Source organism: Pseudorasbora parva, chromosome 24 (assembly GCF_024679245.1).
Source record: "Pseudorasbora parva isolate DD20220531a chromosome 24, ASM2467924v1, whole genome shotgun sequence".
Classification (NCBI taxonomy): domain Eukaryota; kingdom Metazoa; phylum Chordata; class Actinopteri; order Cypriniformes; family Gobionidae; genus Pseudorasbora; species Pseudorasbora parva.
In genome coordinates this window covers 34,859,425-34,880,577 of record NC_090195.1, presented here as the reverse complement: position 1 = coordinate 34,880,577, position 21,153 = coordinate 34,859,425, and the positions used below count along the sequence as shown (strand labels likewise).

The following is a 21,153-nucleotide window of genomic DNA, read 5'->3' as shown; positions in this document are numbered from 1 at the left end:
TGCAGTACATTCAGCTGAGAGAAGTAAACTGGAAAATAAGAAGGCTCCTTAGGTTAAGGCCACTTTTAAACTCTGTGTTAAGGAACATTTCAAACTTGCTAGAATGTAATGGTACATTGTTTTACAACATACAACCAATCATAAATGCTCCCATTGCTTTCCTTATTTATTATGTATGAGCTTTGTACAGCCACAGAAATGTAATGACGGACTGTAGCAGGTTTATTAGGCTGCTGTCACTTTAAGAGCTAATGCACGGATCCAATATACTGATACACACGTGTTTTCTTTCTCAACTGTGTAAATTTACTTAAGGCATAAACACAAGTAATTTCTACACGATATATCGGCCACTATGTCGGTCTCAGCCAATATATGGTCATTGTTATTGGCCCAATAAGAATATTTGGCAGATAAAATTTTTTTATGTACTATTTTCTTCGCTGAGACACTCCAGATGTGCACTGTTCACCATGATGGTTTTGAATCTATTGAAATATGATTGGAATCACCTCAAAAATGTAACATATAGTTCTGTGTCAGAATCTGTCATATAGACTACATCAAATTATAATGAAAACATCATAATTTTGTGTTTATGACATGGCTTTTATGGGTGAAACTTGTTTTTGTAATCAGGCTATGGTAAATTAAAATTTGGATAATATATAATAAATCGGTTATCGATATCGGCAAACATATTTCTAACTCTAATATTTGTGGGTTCTTCACATTCTGGACTGTCTATTCAAAAATATTAACTTTGTTAAATTGTAAAAATCACAATTAATCTCAAATCCTGAATAAAAGGCAAAATATGAACTGATTAAGAAGATTATGTGAAGCAAGAGTTAAAATATACTACTAAAAAGACAATTATTGGCTTTAGGCGTGACACACGAGGAATAATCCAGAAATAAAATAGTTAAATTTTTAAGGTTAGCTATTACTTTAAAGAGAAATGTTGTGATTGGCTTTAAGATGTCCATTACAGAGATTAAACCAGCTTTGTGTGTGTGTGATTTCATAAAACAGGGTTTACATTAATCTTAATCTTCATGAGAATTCATAGAATGGAGAAACAGGTGCATCCAAGTGTGTATAAATGTGTGTGCTCTTTGTGTGTGTTGAGGCGGCTCTGGGTGTGGTGAAGCCTCCGGATTATCTGCATGACTCAACAGGGCTATGAAATTTTAAAGAGTCTCTCCGTGAATCCATCCAGCATGTCTGCTTTGGTGGAGGAGGAGGGGGTTTCGTACGCCCTCTGCCAGCCCATGACTGCCTCAAAGTGGGCGGCCAGTGGGTGATGGAGGGGTGGAAGTCATAGAAGCTTCTGTCTCATGCCTTGCAGTCTTTCCAGACTAATGCACTTATTGATTGGTGTGGCTCCACAGGTAATGCAGCTCGTGTCTGAACCGAAGAGAGGAGTTACACCGAGGCCCTGAGGCATCAGGGACTCCCTTAAAAGTCTTGTCTTCTACTTCCCTCTTGGCTCTTTCTCTGTGTCTGTGCACTTGCTGAACACCTTCTTATTGTAGATTTTTCTAGTCTAAAATCAAGCACGCAACCTTTGTCCCAGGTTCTACACTTCCCTCAGGCCGACATGGAATTTGCACTCACAAAAAGCTCTGAAGATTTTAGCAGAAGCAGCGTAACTTTACAAAAACACTTTTATCATACTTGCTGATCTATAGGTTCACGACCTATGTTCAGAAGAGATGCTGAAACTAATTAAAAAATATATATTATATCTCATGAGAAAGCTCAAAAGGCTTGGTCTCAGATCAAAGGTGCCATTTGTTCACGGCTTCTCTCTTCCGTCAAGTCGATAATGAAGTGGAAACCCAACAAGACCTCTGGTCCTCGCAGACTTCCTTCCCACTTTGAGCTGGAATCTTCCTGTTGGGCTGCTGGGTGTGTTTATGCAGTTCAAATACACACAAATAAAAACTGTAATTATATCGAAGAACAAAATATTTTTGGTGTTATGACAACAGTCTACATTCCAGAGTCCCTCACCCCGAACTGCCCGAGACAAACCGCAGTCTAATGTCCAGAGAGACGGAAGAAGAGAACAGCTATTAACTGGATAAAGAGACCTTTCCAGCATGTTCTCAGGTACAACAAATTGTGAATGAAAGAGTATATGTGCAGATCCAAATATCTTATAGAAAATTGATCTAATTAGAGTTAGCTTCCCAGACAGCAACATACTGTCTGGCCCACATCTGCATACCTGTCAACACTCCCGTTTTTGCCAGGAGTCTCCCGTATTTCACACCCATCTCCCGCCCCCCTCCCGTTTTGTAATCTCACGGAAATCTCCCGTAATTTGTATGGCCCAAACCTCGTTCTTTGAATAATCACAAATGTGTTATTCCAAGGTTGTTCAGTTGCCAGATCTTGTATGAAACGGCGACTCATACAATCGACACATTGCACAAATTTCAAACCCTTTGTGGCCTTGACCTGGCAACCTAGTTGCGCTGTTGATATCTGCGCAGGGCGCGGGAAGTTGAATCAAGCATCATTAGTAGAAACGAGAGAAAACTAAAAATAACATGTATTTTTCCTACTTGTTAACTTCTTGAGCACTGGTACAAATGAAATGTGAGGATTTTTTTTGATTCACTTAAATTAAAAGTAATATTTTTTTAAGCTTAATAAATGTTAGTGTGTTATTTCATTTAAGTGTGAATTAAATATTATTTCATATTATATATATGTTTTAATGGCAATTCGTTAAGATGAATCACAGAAAGAAAATATCAATATAGTTAATTAAAAAACAAAGAAACGTATTTATATAAAAAATATGTATTAATTTTAGATTTTAAAAAATCTACCCCCCCAGAAGTCTCCCAGATTTTGATACCCAAATGTTGACAGGTTTGCACATCTGGAACATCTGATGAGAAACTGAAGTGCAGAGTGATCAAAAATCATTGATCCATATTGTTGAAAGTAAGAGACTGTACGTTTTGAATGCTTATATCTTCTTAATGTGAATTTTGTCATTGCTTTGGAGCACACTAGATTATAGATAACAGTAAAGCCCCGGGTATACTTCACTTTCCACACCCGGACGCGTCACGCACGCAGCCCTGTCCGCGCAACTTTCAAAGTATCCTGCACCACGGATACGCAATTTTTTTTTCTATGCTCTACCAGACATCGGAGGGCAGCACTGAGTCCTGTCATCAACGGGACATTCGCTGGGCATGATCCGAGAAGAACTGTAATGCATCCACCATTGCAACATAGTTTGAAAGACACACTGAAGAAGGGAGAATCTTTTTTTCAAGCGTGTTGTTTTTAAACCGTTTTTTTCACACTCTTCTTCGACGGCTGAACACTGTGCTCAATACTGTGCGTATTGCCACCTAGCGGACTCTTCTGTACTGCTGGCTCATGTGCCGAAAATTACGTCATGTGGACAGTGCACGAACGCGGAAGGTCGAAGTATACCCGGGGCTTAAAGCTAACATATTGATACTAAAAGCCAAAAAATGTCATTTTGATTTCATTGCGACTTTAAAGGGACGACTTTGTACCTTATTTACCTGTAAAGGTTAACCACAGACAATGCTTCTCTGGCTGTCACTAAACCAAGCTCAGTCTTTTAAGATTGAACACTGGTTTGGGGAATCTGCACTGCATTTTCTACTGCACAAGAGGCATAATCAATGGGCATAGTTCAAATGACTCTGTACGCAATTGGACAGTCCTTCAACCAGATGGCTTGGGAAAACCCCGACAACTTCCAGCAAATTTAGATTTTCTCTGCAAGTAGTCTGGCAAAGAGCCCATTCAAACCCATTTGTAATCCTTCGAAATCGCGGCACCAATCAGAAACGTTAGGGCTTTACACGATGACGACAGCGCAGCGACGGTGAAGCAGGATGCCACCGGGGAACATCACTCATGCGAATCAGCTATCGCGTCTGTTTTATGCGATTCAAATTTTTCCTTTTCATTAAAACCCAAGCAAAGAACAACACTCGAAGCCTTCATATCTATAAAAGATGTTATCACTGTCTTACCGAATAGATTCAGCAAAAGTCTGATATACCAGCTTGCCCCTTTGGTGGCTAAACGAATGGAGGGCGCACACCGGACACGTCCGACCCCCTTTAGCGAGAGCCCTCTGCATACGTCATCTCCTTCATTGCTCTGATTGGTTTTAGGTCTATCCAATTGCGCCCAGAGGTATTTGAGCGACGTCCGTTGGTGACGGCCCTTTGGAAATGATTTGTCTATGAAGCTTTGCCAGATCATAACTCAGTAGAATGGTCTGGTTTTAACCAGGCTACCAATTAGACCAGCTATTCATAATTTCTCAATCCGTCATTGTGTTGAACCCGCCAAGAGCGCGCCAGGTGGATAAGCCGTTTTGTGATTGGTCCCTGCAAATTTGGAACAGAAGCAGCAGAATAAAAATATGTGCAGGTTTCCAGCCTGAGCTGCAGGGCGAATTCAACTCGCTGGTAGATTGGGCTGGGTTTAACCGTCTACCTTAAGGGTACATATAACATTCAGATTTACCTTTTAGAGGTAAATCAGGTGTAGTGTTGCACCAGATGTAAGCTGTTGTACTCCTAAAGCTACAATTTTTGCAAATTTTAAGTTTTAACAGAGTTTTAAAAAAAATTACCAAAGGAGGGAGCCGAGCTAACCCCCTAGTATTCCCTAGCGTTGTGTTGATGCAATTTGCATTCTGTAGATGTTTCTATATTGATTTATCCAAATGTATTGTTGCTAGTGCTTTGAAGTGTGTGTATTTTTGAGAATAAATAGACAAACATAATCCAACTAAATGATCTTTTGTTTCAAACATCCTCATTATCCTGTGTGGAGCAACAGATCTCTCCAGTGACTCACCTCCAGGGAAACCGTCCCAAATCTCCAGGCGGTCGTAGCGGCAGAAGACTCCAGTGGGCGGCTGCGTGTCGGGCTCCAGTTCAAAGCTCTCGAACTCCAGCACGATCTCCGACATCTTGGGAGCAAAGATCATGAACGTGCAGTCCAGGTTGTTGGGGTATTTCTCTGGAAAGCCGGGCGACTTGATGACTCCGTTGCTGGAGGTGAAGTTCCTGGAGCATTCTGGACCTGAGGAGGAGGAAGGAAAAAGTTAGGATTTGTTGTTTGTTCACTGAGGCAGATGGAGTAGGGGGAAAAAACAAACATCGGAGGAGGAACGCGGTGGTCCGTGTTGTTTTGCTCGATGATTGCATGGTTTATGGGCCGTGGTGGAGGCCCACCCTGCTCGGGTAAGCCTGCTGCCTCTTTGCTTGGGTGTGTGGGCTAATGATGAAGATGAAACGAGACCAAAAAGAAAGTACAAGCACATATGAGACTGCACTTATTAAATGTTTCATAGGCAGCATGGCTGGTGCTTGCAACAACACTGTTAAGAAATAGCAAAATATTGTCATCATGCTTTATAATACTTTATTTTAAGGTTCAGTTATAAACTATGAACTAGTTGCTTATTATTATGCACATTACTAGGATATTGGCTGTTTATTAGTACTTATAAAGCACATATTAATGCCTTATTCTGCATGACCTTATTCTACATCCCTTAATCCAACCCAATACCTAAACTTAAACGCTACAAAAACTACCTTACTAACTATTAATAAGCAGTAAATTAGGAGATTATTGAGGCAAAAGTCGTAGTTAATAGTGAAAATGTGCTCCCCATACTAAAAGTGTTACCCACACTTTTATATTGACAAGTCAAAACATTAACCCAGAACTCCTGGTGGACTAGCTTTGTTGATGCAGTGTGTTGCTGAAGTTCACACATACATCACTACTTTGCACTTTCATGACGGCCGCTCGACTAAAGCTGTTGTGTGATGAATAGGCTCAGAGCTCTGAGAGTAAATACACTCTTGTTATAGAGCGATGCATATCGGATCACCTCTGGATCATCAACACTGAAATGTCAACATTACGTTAGCACTGTACCTAATGTAGTGTGGAAACTCATGATTATTACCAAGAGTTTAAAGATCATGAACCAGAACAGAGATGACAAATAATGATGTCATTTGTGGCGGAAAACCCTCATGTGCTTCCAAACGCATATTACGTACTTTCTTCAAGTTTTCAAGTTGCTTTCTTGCATTAAAACTGAATGGGAACTGCATTATAAAAGTGATTCACACCAAGGCCATACCTATGTCTTTGGTGGTGGTGGGGGGTCTTTTTATTTAAAGAAATTAATTAAATAGAGGATTTAAAGGGATTTAATGGAATAAAGAAATAAGAATGGTAAAATAAGTTCCTGGTAAAGCCTATATATTTGTGAAGTAATCTATTTAAACTCTTTGCAAATCATATTTTATTTAAGAAATATGCACATATCCACTCATGTTTGTATGTCTAATAAGTCAAAATTGTAAACAAACATAAAAAACCTTTCGTTTCTCATTACATTCAGTTATGAAATGATAGCATATTTTCAATTCAAAATGACGAAATTAAAAAAGTTCAGTAGATTGCATCACTGTTACGGTGCGTCATTAAACAAATCCATTGTAAAACCGTTGTCAAATATGAAATGTTTAAGTATCTTATCATCCACTTATTTTTGTCATTTTAAAAACTAAAAGCGTCGAGTTGGAAGTCACACTCGTCTTCAGTGAACATTAAGTCCCGCCTTCTTTGATCTGATTGGCCATCCTTTTGACATTGACGAGCACTGTGACCTAAAAATATATACAACTTTTTAAATGGTCTGTCATAGAACAACAAAAGAGCGGTACGTAATGGAGAACAACATTAAGAAATATATATATTAGGGGGACAGTTTGGCCATTTCCAATTATTGGGTGGACTTGCCCCTGATTCACACAAGTTGTGTCTTATATTCTTCTGAAGCCATAGATCGAAATTTAACACAGATTTCACTTCTTGTTTGGGCAGCCAAGATCCCTTCTCACTTTCATTATGTGTAAAAGAGCAGCATGGACATTCTACAACATATCTCCTCATTTGTTCTATAAAATCATGGGTTTTTGGCATGATGACAGGATTTTTGGATGCCACTTCGTCATTTCTTATATGCGAATATTATTGGGTGCATTATTTAATGTCATCAAAATCTCTTCACCACCACTTTCTACCACAAACCCATTAACTGCTCCTTTTTATCACTCTTTTATTTCTTTTCCATTTTTCCTCCATGCACTCTGCAGAAAATGACCAGCGCGGGAATTTGAAGCTAAAGTGAGTTGACATTTAGTGTACAACTTGGTTGGTTTTTAAACAGCAGGACATAAATTCCACACTTTTAGTCCTTTCATTACACAGAGCTTTAAAATTCCAGATATTTCAAATAGCATTTTCTTTCTTAAATAAGAGAAATAAAGCTTGATGTGGCCTTCGGAGCCCTACGGGCCTCTACTTTAATCTATTTAAAACTGAGGTGTCAGGAAAATACAGAAGGTGTAACACAAATAGGACGGGGTAATTGCAGAAAAACTTTGGGGTTTGGAGTTGAAAACTGTCAGAAGAATGGTCAGCAATCAGTGTCTCTAAAACTTTCCAACTGGATATAAAAGTTACGAGGCTTAACAGGCTTGCAGAGAAATTCAAAGGAACTATTTGATGATGGAGCCAAAAACTTTCAACTTTCATCTTATTTGTCTGATAGTTCCAGCACCAGCAGATACTGTAGACTATTCTTCAGATAATCTTCTGACAGAGGAGACCGTTCTGTGGCTGCTCCACAGGCAAGAAGGAATTGCATTTTCCTTTCGCAAGATAAGAATACATTTCTTCAGCACTATTTTTTATAAAGTGCATATTATAACACTATTTTTTTTTTGTAACTCGACCCATAACATACTCAAAGCTAGGACATGAAAGCATATGTGTTCTACGATCTTTTTTTATTGTTTAGATTTCTATACTTTTAGTATTTTTGTCTTCTTTCTAGTCAAATTATCTAAAAATTCTTAAAACAAGAAGTATTTACTGGACAATAAAAAATTATTGTCTTGTTTTGGGAAAAAATAACAAACTGAAAGTGGACAAAAGAGACAAATTAAAACACCAGGGTAGGGTAACACCAGCCGCTTGTAAGTTCTTTCTTAAATTGTAACGTGAAGTCCACAATAAAGGGTTAGCTAGTTTGTAACTAACTGTAACTAACTAACTTTTTTCATTTGCATCATTTAATCTTGAGGCAGAACGTGCTGTAGTAGGTCGTAAACTCTCTGTAAAGTAATGCATGGTCGTGTGATATGGCATTTACCCTCAATGATCTAATATTCGCCATCAAATACATGAGCAGAAAACATTAAAAAACATCATGTGCCTAAAGAATTGAAGTCTATCATCAAAGGTCTGATCAGAGGCTTCCGTAAATAAGTTAAATGGTCAATGCAAACATATGTAGTAGTGTGAAAGTTGTAACTTAGTGCCCACGTCAAAACTAGGCTAAGTTGTAACTTACGCACAGCTAATGCAACCTGCCCCAGGTGTAAACGGGAATGTGTTATCCTCGTCTGCTTGTGATCCAATCGACCAAAACACATGCAAAGTAATAGTTCACCCGAAACTGAATAAAAGTTGAGTTATATTAAAAATGTCCTGGCTCTTCCAAGCATCCATCCATTGTTTTTGACATCCATAAAAATGCTTCTGTCCATCAAATAACTGCTCCACACAGCTCTGGGGGGTTGATAAAGGCTTTCTGAAGCAAATCGTTGCGTTTGTGTAAGAAAAATATCCATATTTAAAACCTTTTCAATTAAAGTTCTGGCCGATCATTGTTCGTGGAAAAGTGTTGAAAGTGCCTTCTCTGAGTTTAAGGGCGTTTTCACACCTGAAAGTCCGCACCAAGGTCCGAACCAAAGTTCGTGTTTTGATATATTGTCTCCATTTGGTTAGTTTTGGTTTGCTTTCACACTGCAGTTATGCGAGCGCACCAAAGAACTTTACACTCGCACTGCCATCCTGTAGTCATCATCTATGAGGGCTGCATCTTAAGGCGGACATGCGTCTGATGTCAGTGTTGTGTCAATTCAGCGTAACTTTGACAAGAATGAATAAACAGACGCATATCGTAGCCAATACTCTTAATATTATGGCTTTACTATCTGCAGCACCAACTATACTCGAGGCAAATTCACCAAATGAACGTCCTCGTTGTGCAAACATTTTATCGGTGCTGACAGGAAAGGAGGCTTTTTAGCCAAACAATGTATTTTGTTTTATAGTTATGTTTAAATATTATATATGTTTTTTTTTATTTCATCTAGGCTATATTGATTATGAAACGTGCACAGATGTGTAATATGTGTCAAAGACATCAAGGTAAGTGTGAAAGCGCCCTAAGATGCGTACTTTGAACTGCAGAGGCACTTTCAACACTTTTTCCATAAACTGAATACGGAAGGCGATCGGCCGAAACATTACTTTATAAAGTTTTAAATATGGATATTTTTCTCCTATCCAAAAGGAGTACACAGGGCATTAGGTGTAGGTGGAGTAAGGCTGAGTGAGTTAGTTAAAGTTAGCTTAACTGTCAACGCGTGCCTCTATGTGGATGAGCGCAATATATAGAGAATCCATTTATCCGTCTGGAGCTGTGTATCTTCGGCACTGTTCGCTGTGACTGCCTTTGTAATGCACCACTGCTGTTTACAGATTGCTGTGGGATCCTAGGTTGTGTGTGTGCGTGTGTTTGTGACTATGTGTGTCTCATATGGACACAGAGACATGTTGCTATTGTCGCTAACCACTAATGCTCAAAACCTCCACGCGTTCCCATGTCCCTTGGTTTGTTTCTGCAGTTATTTGCAAATAGTTGGGAAAATCTTTACAAGAGAAAGACTGTGGAAAGCTGAGATGAGAAACGGGAGGCGGTAAACTCAAGCCAAACAAATAAAGCTTTGTGAGAGCCGTCCAGCTTTGGTTCTCTCTCTCTCTCACAGCCGCAAGTTGTTTTGAACTAAATTTACACTTAAATTTATGGGAGTCTAGTGAAGTGGTATTGAAAAAACAACACTGTGTTGATTCACAGGAGCTAAGCACTAATCCTGACATTAATGTCTAGCTTTTGTACGGTTTATTTAGCTTTTCTGCACTAACGTATACACAGGGCTTATCTATTCAATGTGCTGAAGTGGCCGAAGCCTCCGGCCTCTGTGGAATATGCTCCGTTTATTTAACAATGCTTGTTAAAAAGATCACTTTCAGGTCTCCCTTTAGCGCAAACAAACCCAGCAAAGTGTCATAGATTTAATCCTCATGTCCCGCTGAGAATAACTCAGCTGTCGTTACGGTTTGGTTCCCAGAGCCTCCATGATGAAGGCTATATCTAACGTGTCTGAACATTACTGTCCTTCAGGAATGAGCCTCTCAGCTAAACCAATCCACATCTCACTGAAGCTGCTGTTCAACCCTAAAGTACAAACTAGACTAAAACTATAAAAAAAATTCTGTTAATTGAAATAAAGCTTGAAAATATATAAAGTATTACATAATATAAAAGTATACTATAATAGTAACCCTAACGCACACAATAATTCAATGGTTTGAGTAGGGTCAACTTAAATTAAACAAGTTAGTTCAATCAAAGGACCTTTTATGAGTATTTAGAACTTTCCATCCATCCATCCATCCATCCATCCATCCATCCATCCATCCATCCATCCATCCATCCATCCATCCATCCATCCATCTTCTCTCTATCTGTCTATCGATCTACCCATCCATCCATCCATCCATCCATCCATCCATCCACCCATCTTCTCTCTATCTGTCTATTGATCTACCCATCCATCCATCCATCCATCCATCCATCCATCCATCCATCCATCCATCCATCCATCCATCCATCCATCCATCCATTGTTCTATCTTCTCTCTATCTGTCTATCGATCCATCCATCCATCCATCCATCCATCCATCCATCCATCCATCCATCCATCCATCCATCCATCCATCCATCCATCCATTGTTCTATCTTCTCTCTATCTGTCTATCGATCCATCCATCCATCCATCCATCCATCCATCCATCCATTGTGCTATCTTCTCTCTATCTGTCTATCGATCTACCCATCCATCCATCCATCCATCCATCCATCCATCCATCCATCCATCCATCCATCCATCCATCCATCCATTGTTCTATCATCTCTATCTGTCTTTCGATCTATCCATCAATCTATCTATCCATCAATCTATCTATCTATCCATCAATCTATCTATCCATCCATCCATCCATCCGTCCGTCCGTCCGTCCGTCCGTCCATCCATCCGTTATGTTGGGTTTTAATTTTAAGTTAAATATATGAATTAGCTTACTCAAATATTTCTAGTTAAGAACAATTAAAATGAATGAGTACAAAATAAAAAGCTGCAAGTTCTGTTTACCTAAAAAATGTAACTGATTACCTCAATTTTTTTGAGTTTTGCCAACTTACTCGGATGTAGAGTATATAAATAATACTGAAATCCACTGCTCTGTAAATGTTAAAGTTTTCTTTGTTAGCTACACCCTGAGCTGACAGCTATGCTAACGCTCAGATATTTCTGTTACTACATCCCTCGGCGTATGACAAAGTTTGTGTAACGCTGAAGCAGAAACGAAATGGCTTGAGGTGTTCTGGGTCTAGTGAGCTAATCGCTGTTGTTTATATTCCATATATCTGCAGGGAGAATAATTAATCTGGACACACACATACCGTTCACCCCCGCGGATACACTAAGACAGGTTAATGGGCGCGATGAGAGTTTGAGAAGCAAAATTCGGCAACACTTTCCAACAAACATTAATCTGGAGTCACAGCTGTGGGGTTACCCAGAACACACACACACACACACACACACACACACATTTGCTGACACATCATTTAGCCAGCCGGGCCGCTGATGGGTCCCCTCGAGAGCCAGACTGAGCAGCACAGAGAGACAGTTTCTGCCTTGGATTTCATTAGCTGTGAGTGTTAATGCAGGGAGTTTATTTAAAAGACCGGCTCGTAGAAAGACATGCTTGCTGTGCCAGATGTGACCTATGCCACTGGCCTGTAAAAAGCAACTAAACTTGTAAAAGACAACTAAACTGGACACAATGAACAAGCTGCCCTCCTCACGCAATCCTGGTGCTGCTGTGTTGACTCAGGTGCCATCGTAAAGACGCTCAGATAACATCTCCATGATGAACGGCCTCGCTGGATGGAGTTAGTGAAGATGACGCATTCGGATAAGGCAGTAAGGACCATGCAGCTACGCAGACACGTTTGCTCTCTAAACTCTAAAAACGTACATATATATATATATATATATATATATATATATATATATATATATATATACAATTCACGGCAGTTTTCAGCTGGAATGAACACGAGTGGCGGTAAAACACCATCAACTGATTCCCTTTCAGACAAATCAGGATTACAGTGGAAGATTATTGATTAATAAAGATTTATCTTCATGCAGTTTCATTCATCCATCCATCCATTCATCCATCCATCCATCCATTAATGCATCCATCCATCCATCCATCCATCCATCCATCCATTAATGCATCCATCCATCCATCCATCCATCCATCCATCCATCCATCCATCCATCCATCCATCTCTATGCACCCATCAACTTCTATGCATCCACCCATCCATCCATCCATCCATCCATCCATCCATCCATCTCTATGCACCCATCAACTTCTATGCATCCATCCATCCATCCATCCATCCATCCATCCATCCATCCATCCATCCATCCATCCATCCATCCATCCATCCATCCATCTCTATGCACCCATCCACTTCTATGCATCCATCCATCCATCCATCCATCCATCCATCCATCTCTATGCACCCATCAAATTCTATGCGTCCATCCATCCATCCATCAATCCATCCATCCATCCATCCATCCATCCATTCATCCATCTCTATGCACCCATCCACTTCTATGCATCCATCCATCCATCCATCCATCCATCCATCCATCCATCCATCCATCCATCCATCCATCCATCCATCCATCTCTATGCACCCATCAAATTCTATGCGTCCATCCATCCATCCATCAATCCATCCACCCACTTCTATGGACCCATCCATCCATCCATCCATCCATCCATCCATCCATCCATCCATCCATCCATCCACTTCTATGCACCCATCCATCTATGCATCCATCCATCCATCCATCCATCCATCCATCCATCCATCCATCCATCCATCCGTTCATCCATCCATTCATCCACCTCCATCCATCCATCCATCCATCCATCCACTTCTATGCACCCACTTCCATCCATCCATCCATCCATCCATCCATCCATCCATCCATCCATCCATCCATCCATCCACCCATCCATCCACTTCTATGCACCCATCCATCCATCCATCCATCCATCCATCCATCCATCCATCCATCCATCCATCCATCCATCCATCCATCCATCCATCCATCCATCCATCCATCCATCCATCTAATTCCTGTCTCAATTACCTTTTTTGTGCTCTGAGGACTTCCACAGGCCCATCCTTCTACTCTGAGCAAGCTTAACTTACTTATCCGTCCTTCTATCCCACACCCACGCCTTCCACTCCACTTGTGAATCACCGGCCTCTCTTCACACTTGATGTGGCTCTGAAAATTGCAGAGCTGTTAACTAAAAACCTATGTCCCCTTCCACCCTAAGAAAGGCCATTTTAGGGATGCCACTGCGAGGCAGTGTGACAAGATAACTACAGACCTCTCTTTTTTTACAGATGGGATGGGATACGCAAGTTTCTAAAAATCATCTAAAAGCCTCTTGTTAAGGATGCTGTGAGAGAAAGAGCATGTGAAAGCGCAGCGGTCTGAAAGCCCCGAGGACGGCTCTTCGTTAGATATCTGTGCTGTCCAGTGTGGGTTAGTGCTTGGGTCAGGCTTGATTGCATTCATAGATAGCTGCGGTGGAGAGATTCTCATCACTTATCTTTCCTGTGTGTGTGTGTGTGTGTGTAGCTCCCAGCCTTTCTCGCACTCTCTTCACCTCAGCTTCTCTCACTCACTTTCTTTGTCACCTTCACACTTTTTTTCCTGAATAGATTCTTCTCTTCATGTGTGTTCTCTGTTTATTCTCTCCTTCTCTTGCAGTGTTGAGCTCTCTTCTCTATTCGTTTTCTCATCTAAAATCTCTTTTGCTTTTGTTCTCGCCTGTTATTATTTATACGTTTCAAAAACCGCCAATATTTCATATAAAATCTCTGGAACATTCCATCCATCCATCCATCCATCCATCCATCCATCCATCCATCCATCCATCCATCCATCCATCCATCCATCCATCCAAATATATTCATCCATCCATCTATTGACCCACTGACCCATTGATCCATCCATCCATCCATCCATCCATCCATCCATCCATCCATCCATCCATCCATCCATCCATCCATCCATCCATCTACCCACCGATCCATCCATCCATCCATCCATCCACCCATCCATCCATCCATCCATCCATCCATCCATCCATCCATCCATCCATCCATCCATCCATCCATCCATCCAAATATATTCATCCATCCATCTATTGACCCACTGACCCATTGATCCATCCATCCATCCATCCATCCATCCATCCATCCAATTATATTTATTTATCCATCCAATTCCATCCAATTATATCCATCCATCCATCCATCCAATCCATCCATCCATCCATCCATCCATCCATCCATCCATCCATCCATCCATCCATCCATCCATCCATCCATCCAAGTATATTCATCCATCCATCTATTGACCCACTGACCCATTAATCCATCCATCCATCCTTTATCCATCCATCCATCCATCCATCCATCCATCCATCCATCCATCCATCACTACACTACACTAATGACATATATTGCTTGCCAAAAATATTGTTTATATAGTCAATACTGCCATCTTTTATCAAATTGCTATTGCTGACATTTTATAAAAGCAACAAGCCACTTGAAATACGTGTTAAAGTGCTTTAACCATGGTTAAATGGTTTCCTTAAGGACAGGGTGGAGTAAAGACCATGTAACACATTCATCTAATAGCTTTAAAAACATATAGAAGCAGCTAAAGTTGAAGATGCCTGTTCTGAAACCCGTTTAGCCATCTGAGAGCTCTCTATTAAACACACGGTGTACCTTTAATTAGATATTCTGCCGTACTGCTGCTTCAAACAATGCAGCCCACACACTGTGGATGTGTGTGAAACCTGCTCTAATACACATCCAGATGCAGCGGCAGCAGCTTGAAATGAGAATAATATCATTTTAAACGGTTACATTGTTATAATCAGCTCTCATTTCAATACCTGCACACCTGTTTCATCACCTGCGGCGTTGCGTTTACTAGTATGTCACACACACACACACACACACACACACACACACACACACACACACACACACACACACACACACACACACACACACACACACACACACACACACACACACACACACACACACACACACACACACACACATGTCGTGTTTCCATGTTTTATGGGGACTTTCCATAGGCGTAATGGATTTCATACTGTACAAACTGTACATCCTATTCCCCTTACACTGCCCCTGCCCCTAAACCTACCCATCACAGGAAACATTCTGCATTTTTACTTTCTCAAAAAAACTCCTTCTGTGTGATTTATAAGATGTTTTCCTCATGGGGACCTAAAAATGTCCCCACAAGGACAAGGATTTTGGATATTGCCATCTTTGTGGGGACATTTTGTCCCCATAACGTAGGGATTACCAGGCCACACACACACACACACACACACACACACACACACACACACACACACACACACACACACACACACACACACACACATACAGATCAGATGTTGTTGACAACGCTTTCAAATAACTATCCCTTTCTCTATTCACTGTCTGTTGCTTTTGCTTTTCACATTCTCTCACATCCCTTTCTCGCGGTCCTTCTTGGTCTTTAATTGATAAGGTTGCTGTACGCTTTGCAGAGTTTACATAGTCACAACAAATTCCCATGTCCTGGACTGCAAACACGACAGTATTTGTTGTTCACACCGGATCTGCTGGCCCACCCATGCTGATAAACTGAGAGGGTTTTCTGGAGGACACACACACACACACACACACACACACACACACACACACACACACACACACACACACACACACACACACACACACATACACACACACACACACACACACACACACACACACACACACACACACACACACACACACACACACACACACACATACACACACACACACACACACACACACACACACACACACACACACACACACACACAAACACACACACACACACACACACACACACACACACACACACACACACACACACACACACACACACACACACACACACACCCAGCACAGACCCTTGGACTGCAGTCGATATGTTTCAGACGTCTTTGCTCTCTCCAGAGGAACTTTATTTCCAATCAGACACATCAAGAAGATGAGTTTAAGAAAACCAGCACTGAGATAATGGAATACGGTGGGAGACGTATTGATCTTATTGATGAGCCAAAGTGTGTGTGTATGTGTGTGTGTGTGTGTGTGGGGGGGGGGGGGGTGGCAAGCCGGAGGAAAACGCATTCCTCCAATCTTGCTCTTCTATAGCTCAGTTTTGAAGTATCACTGAAGTATCAACTTTGTCTCAAATTTGATATAATTATTTATTTTATTATAATTTAACATTTATTTGTTAAATTATTGCATATAATTAAATATAATAATAATAAAAAAGATATAATATATAAAACTTATATATAAGTTTTATATATTATATATAACACTTGATTTTAGGGTCCACTATTAACAACATACACCGAAAACATTTTGGAGTGACATTTACTTAAAAAAAGCTAGGCAAATTTTTCCACTTAGAAAGTGCTTGTAATTTTTACTCGGGCTATTTCTAAATTATATTTACTTACTAGAACCACTTATTTTTTATGTAAAATACACAAGTAAATTGCACTGGCAATACTCATCTATAGATTGTAACTTTCACTCAGATTACCATTGCATCAAATTACAAAACCCAAGTGAACATTGCTGATATTTCTTTGTGTTTCTTACTCATCTTTTCTTTGTAATTATTAAGTAATATTTATTATGAATGTACTAGTTAATATTAGCCTGGATGCCAGCCGAACTTAGCCCCGCACACACATTTTTAGGTCGGGCGGTTCGGTCTGGCCTCGCTCCATAGGGGAGTAATTATCCCCGAAACAGAAACTGACCAATGAGATCATCAGGGCGGGCTTTAGCCGATGACGGACAGATGATCAACAGAAACTGACCAATGAGATCATCAGGGCGGGGTTTAGACGATGACGGACAGATGATCAACAGAAACTGACCAATGAGATCATCAGGGCGGGGTTTAGACGATGACGGACAGATGATCAACAGAAACTGACCAATGAGATCATCAGGGCGGGCTTTAGCCGATGACGGACAGATGATCAACAGAAACTGACCAATGAGATCATCAGGGCGGGGTTTAGACGATGACGGACAGATGATCAACAGAAACTGACCAATGAGATCATCAGGGCGGGGTTTAGACGATGACGGACAGATGATCAACAGAAACTGACCAATGAGATCATCAGGGCGGGCTTTAGCCAATGATGGACAGATGATCAACAGAAACTGACCAATGAGATCATCAGGGCGGGGTTTAGACGATGACGGACAGATGATCAACAGAAACTGACCAATGAGATCATCAGGGCGGGCTTTAGCCAATGATGGACAGATGCTTTGTATGAATCTTTCCTAAATACTTATTTATTACACTGCAAAAAATGCTCTTCTTACTTAGTATTTTTGTCTTGTTTCCAGTCCAAATATCGAAATATTCTTAAATCAAGATGCATTTACTATACAAGTTAGATGACATAAGATGTTTTTTTTTTTCTTGTTTTGTTGAAAATAAAATCTAAATGAAGTGAGTTTTTGCTTAAAACAAGCTAAATGATCTGCCAATGGGGTGAGAAAAATAATCTTGTTTCTTGTTTCCGTCCCAAACAGAAATAAGATTATTTTTCTCACCCCATTGGCAGATCATTTAGCCTGTTTTAAGCAAAAACTCACTTCATTTTGATATTTTTCCGGCAGAAAAAATGAAAAATATCTTCTGTAATTTGAATTATCTTGTAAATGCATCTTGCTTTAAGAATATTTAGATATTTGGACTGGAAACAAGAAAAAATATACTAAACAACAAGAGCATTTTTTGCAGTGTCAGTATTTTTGTCTTGTTTCTAATCCAAACATCTAAAATTTCTTAAAACAAGAAGTATTTACTAGACAAGTAAAAGTAATTGTCTTGTTTTGGGGAAAAATTTACTTTAAAAATAAGCTAAATAATCTGCCAGTGGGGTAATAAAAATAATCTTAAAACGCATTGTTTTGTGGTGTAAATAAGCAGGTATGGGCGTTAAAGCAATGGTGAATCTGATTGGATGGGCCACTGTTGAATCATTCACCTTCTTATTTTCCTTCTACTCACCGGTTTTGAAGATCTCGTAGCGGATGGAGAAGCCCGCGCCGTGAGTCTCGTAGTCAGACACAAACTTGATGAAGAGCTGGTTCCCAGAGGAGACCACAGGAGATGGAGCGATCTTCCCACAGTACTTCCCCACCAGCTGCCCGCTCTCATCCACCCCATCCCTCACTTCCACATAGTCATATCTGCACAGAGAGAGAAACAGCGATCTGGTCATCTAAACTGTTAACAACAACATAATAATAATAATAATGCATTTTATTTAATGGCGCCTTTCATAACACCCAAGATCACCTCACAATAAAAATACAGATCACTACACAAAACAAAACACACAACGAACACTTCGCATAACGCATATACAGGAAAAGTGCAGTCAAGACTCAATAAAACACATTACAAAAAAGCCTGTATAAAAAGACATGTCTTAAGACGCGTTTTAAAAGTAAATAAACAATCACTATTGTTACATACCCTTTTTAAAACATATTTTAGCATGTTAGATCATTCACTTTCCTTCAATTAACTGGTTATGGATATTTTTTACTTACATTTATAATATTATAAAGATATTTACTTTCAAAAATGGAAAAACACTTGGTTGTGAACACCTGGATGGGCTAAAGTTGTAAAAAAGTATAACAATTATTACGTCTATGTAATGAAAACCAAACGTGTGTGTGTGTGTGTGAGAGTGTGTGTGTGTGTGAGTGAGTGTGTGAGTGAGTGAGTGAGTGAGTGAGTGAGTGAGTGAGAGAGAGAGAGAGAGAAAGTGTGTGTGTGTGTGTGTGTGTGTGTGTGTGTGTGTGTGTGTGTGTGTGTGTGTGTGTGTGTGTGTGTGTGTGTGTGTGTGTGTGTGTGTGTGTGTGTGTGTGTGTGTGTCTGTGTGTGTGTGAGTGTGTGTGTGTCTGTGTGTGTGTGTGTGTGTGTGTGTGTGTGAGTGAGTGAGTGAGTGAGTGAGTGAGTGAGTGAGTGAGTGAGTGAGTGAGTGAGTGAGTGAGAGAGAGAGAAAGTGTGTGTGTGTGAGAGAGAGTGTGTGTGTTAGAAATCTAAAAAGGGGCAGACAAATTGCTCCATATGAATGATAGAAGACGGTTGCATGACGTTTTGACAATATGTAAGAGAGGGACAAGAGTTATAGTATAAGACACAGGTGTCGCCTACACACACACACACACACACACACACACACACACACACACACACACACACACACACACACACACGCACACACACACGCACACACACACGCACACACACACGCTCCAGTAGTCCTCAAAATAGAATTTCAACCCTAAAGCTATTGGTTTGTGCCGCCACATAATTGAGTCGGCGACAGTTTTGAAGACTGTTGCACAAATGGCAGCACGTGCACACACACACACACATACACACACTCTAATATTGTGTCTGTAATACAAGCCGAGAGTGGGTGGGTGGTCCTGCGTCGGCTAGCGAGCGAGCGAGCGGGATGGGATGAAAAACTAAAGCTGATGTGAGTTCTCCCTTGTTTTAAGTCTGTTTGTACAAAACACTCAGCATACTGATATAATAATATAATGCTGATTTTCAGTTGGGGGGTAGGCTCAGCGTGGAATATGATTGACAGCAGGGTCTCGTTTCCATGGCGTTTAATCACCCCTGACACCCATAACTGCGGGAACGGCGGGACGAAAGGAGAGCAAAGCATCATGGGGAGTAGAACGGTCTATTTCTTTTCAAAGAATTGCAGTTCGGTTTCTAAAAAACATATTAGGAATGCAGAACCAAAATCTTGCCTGTGCATAATATCATTTCATTATGTTGAGAGGAGTATTAAAATACTGATACATACACATATATTATTCATGTGCATAAAAGCCTTGATGTGCAACTGAAGTTCTCCCCGCTCAAGAAAATGGACTATTCCACCTGCCACACATTACGGGAGGAAATGTGTGAAAATTTAACGAAGGTATCTCAGACAGCAGAATGTGTGTCTGTGTGTTAGTGTGTCCAGGGGGGTTATGGGAGGCGTTAAAATTGGGGCGCGTCTCATACTGTGCATTCACTGATATAAAGGTTGGTTTGTTTCACACTGTTGGGGGTGGCATGATACCGCATGTGTGCGAATGGAAGGGACGCAATATGAGAAGAAATTGGGTCCCCTGAGGGGGCGGTAATGTAGAGATGACTTCACCCGTGTCTCTCCGCTTGGCTGGCCTGATGGAAGAGGCCTAGACCTCCATCAGTCACAGCAGAAGAGAGGGCCATGGCTCGAGTGCTACATATACAATAAAAACACATTTAAACTGGCAGGTAAAGAAAGTCCACTTTCTCTGCGAAAATGCCTCACCAACAGGGCTTGACATTAACTTTTTTTGCTGACCAGTCACTGCGGCTAGTGGTTTTCCAAAGTTAGACTCAGCATTTTTACTGGCCACAGTTATGACATTGCTACCATGGGGGAAAACGGCCATATAGATATTTTTAACATGATCTCATTATTTGGCTGCAGGTTTATTAGGCTGCTGTCACTTTAAGACCTGACACACGGATCCATTACACTGTTTAACAAGCGTTTTCTTTCTCAACTGTTTATGTTAATTTAAAA

The 21,153-nt window shown here is 40.5% G+C and overlaps 1 protein-coding gene across 4 annotated transcripts in view; it reads right to left on the bottom strand.

The window, feature by feature from the left end:
* Positions 1-21,153, bottom strand: part of nrp1a (neuropilin 1a) — a 92,079-nt gene that overhangs the window by 47,063 nt on the left and 23,863 nt on the right. For all 4 annotated transcript variants that reach the window (XM_067435500.1, XM_067435501.1, XM_067435498.1 and 1 more), the window contains exons 3-4: positions 18,564-18,745; positions 4,882-5,109 (exon numbers count right to left, since the gene is read on the bottom strand). In XM_067435500.1, the coding sequence (XP_067291601.1) occupies positions 4,882-5,109; positions 18,564-18,745 (410 nt within the window). The remainder of the gene's footprint in view (positions 1-4,881; positions 5,110-18,563; positions 18,746-21,153) is intronic.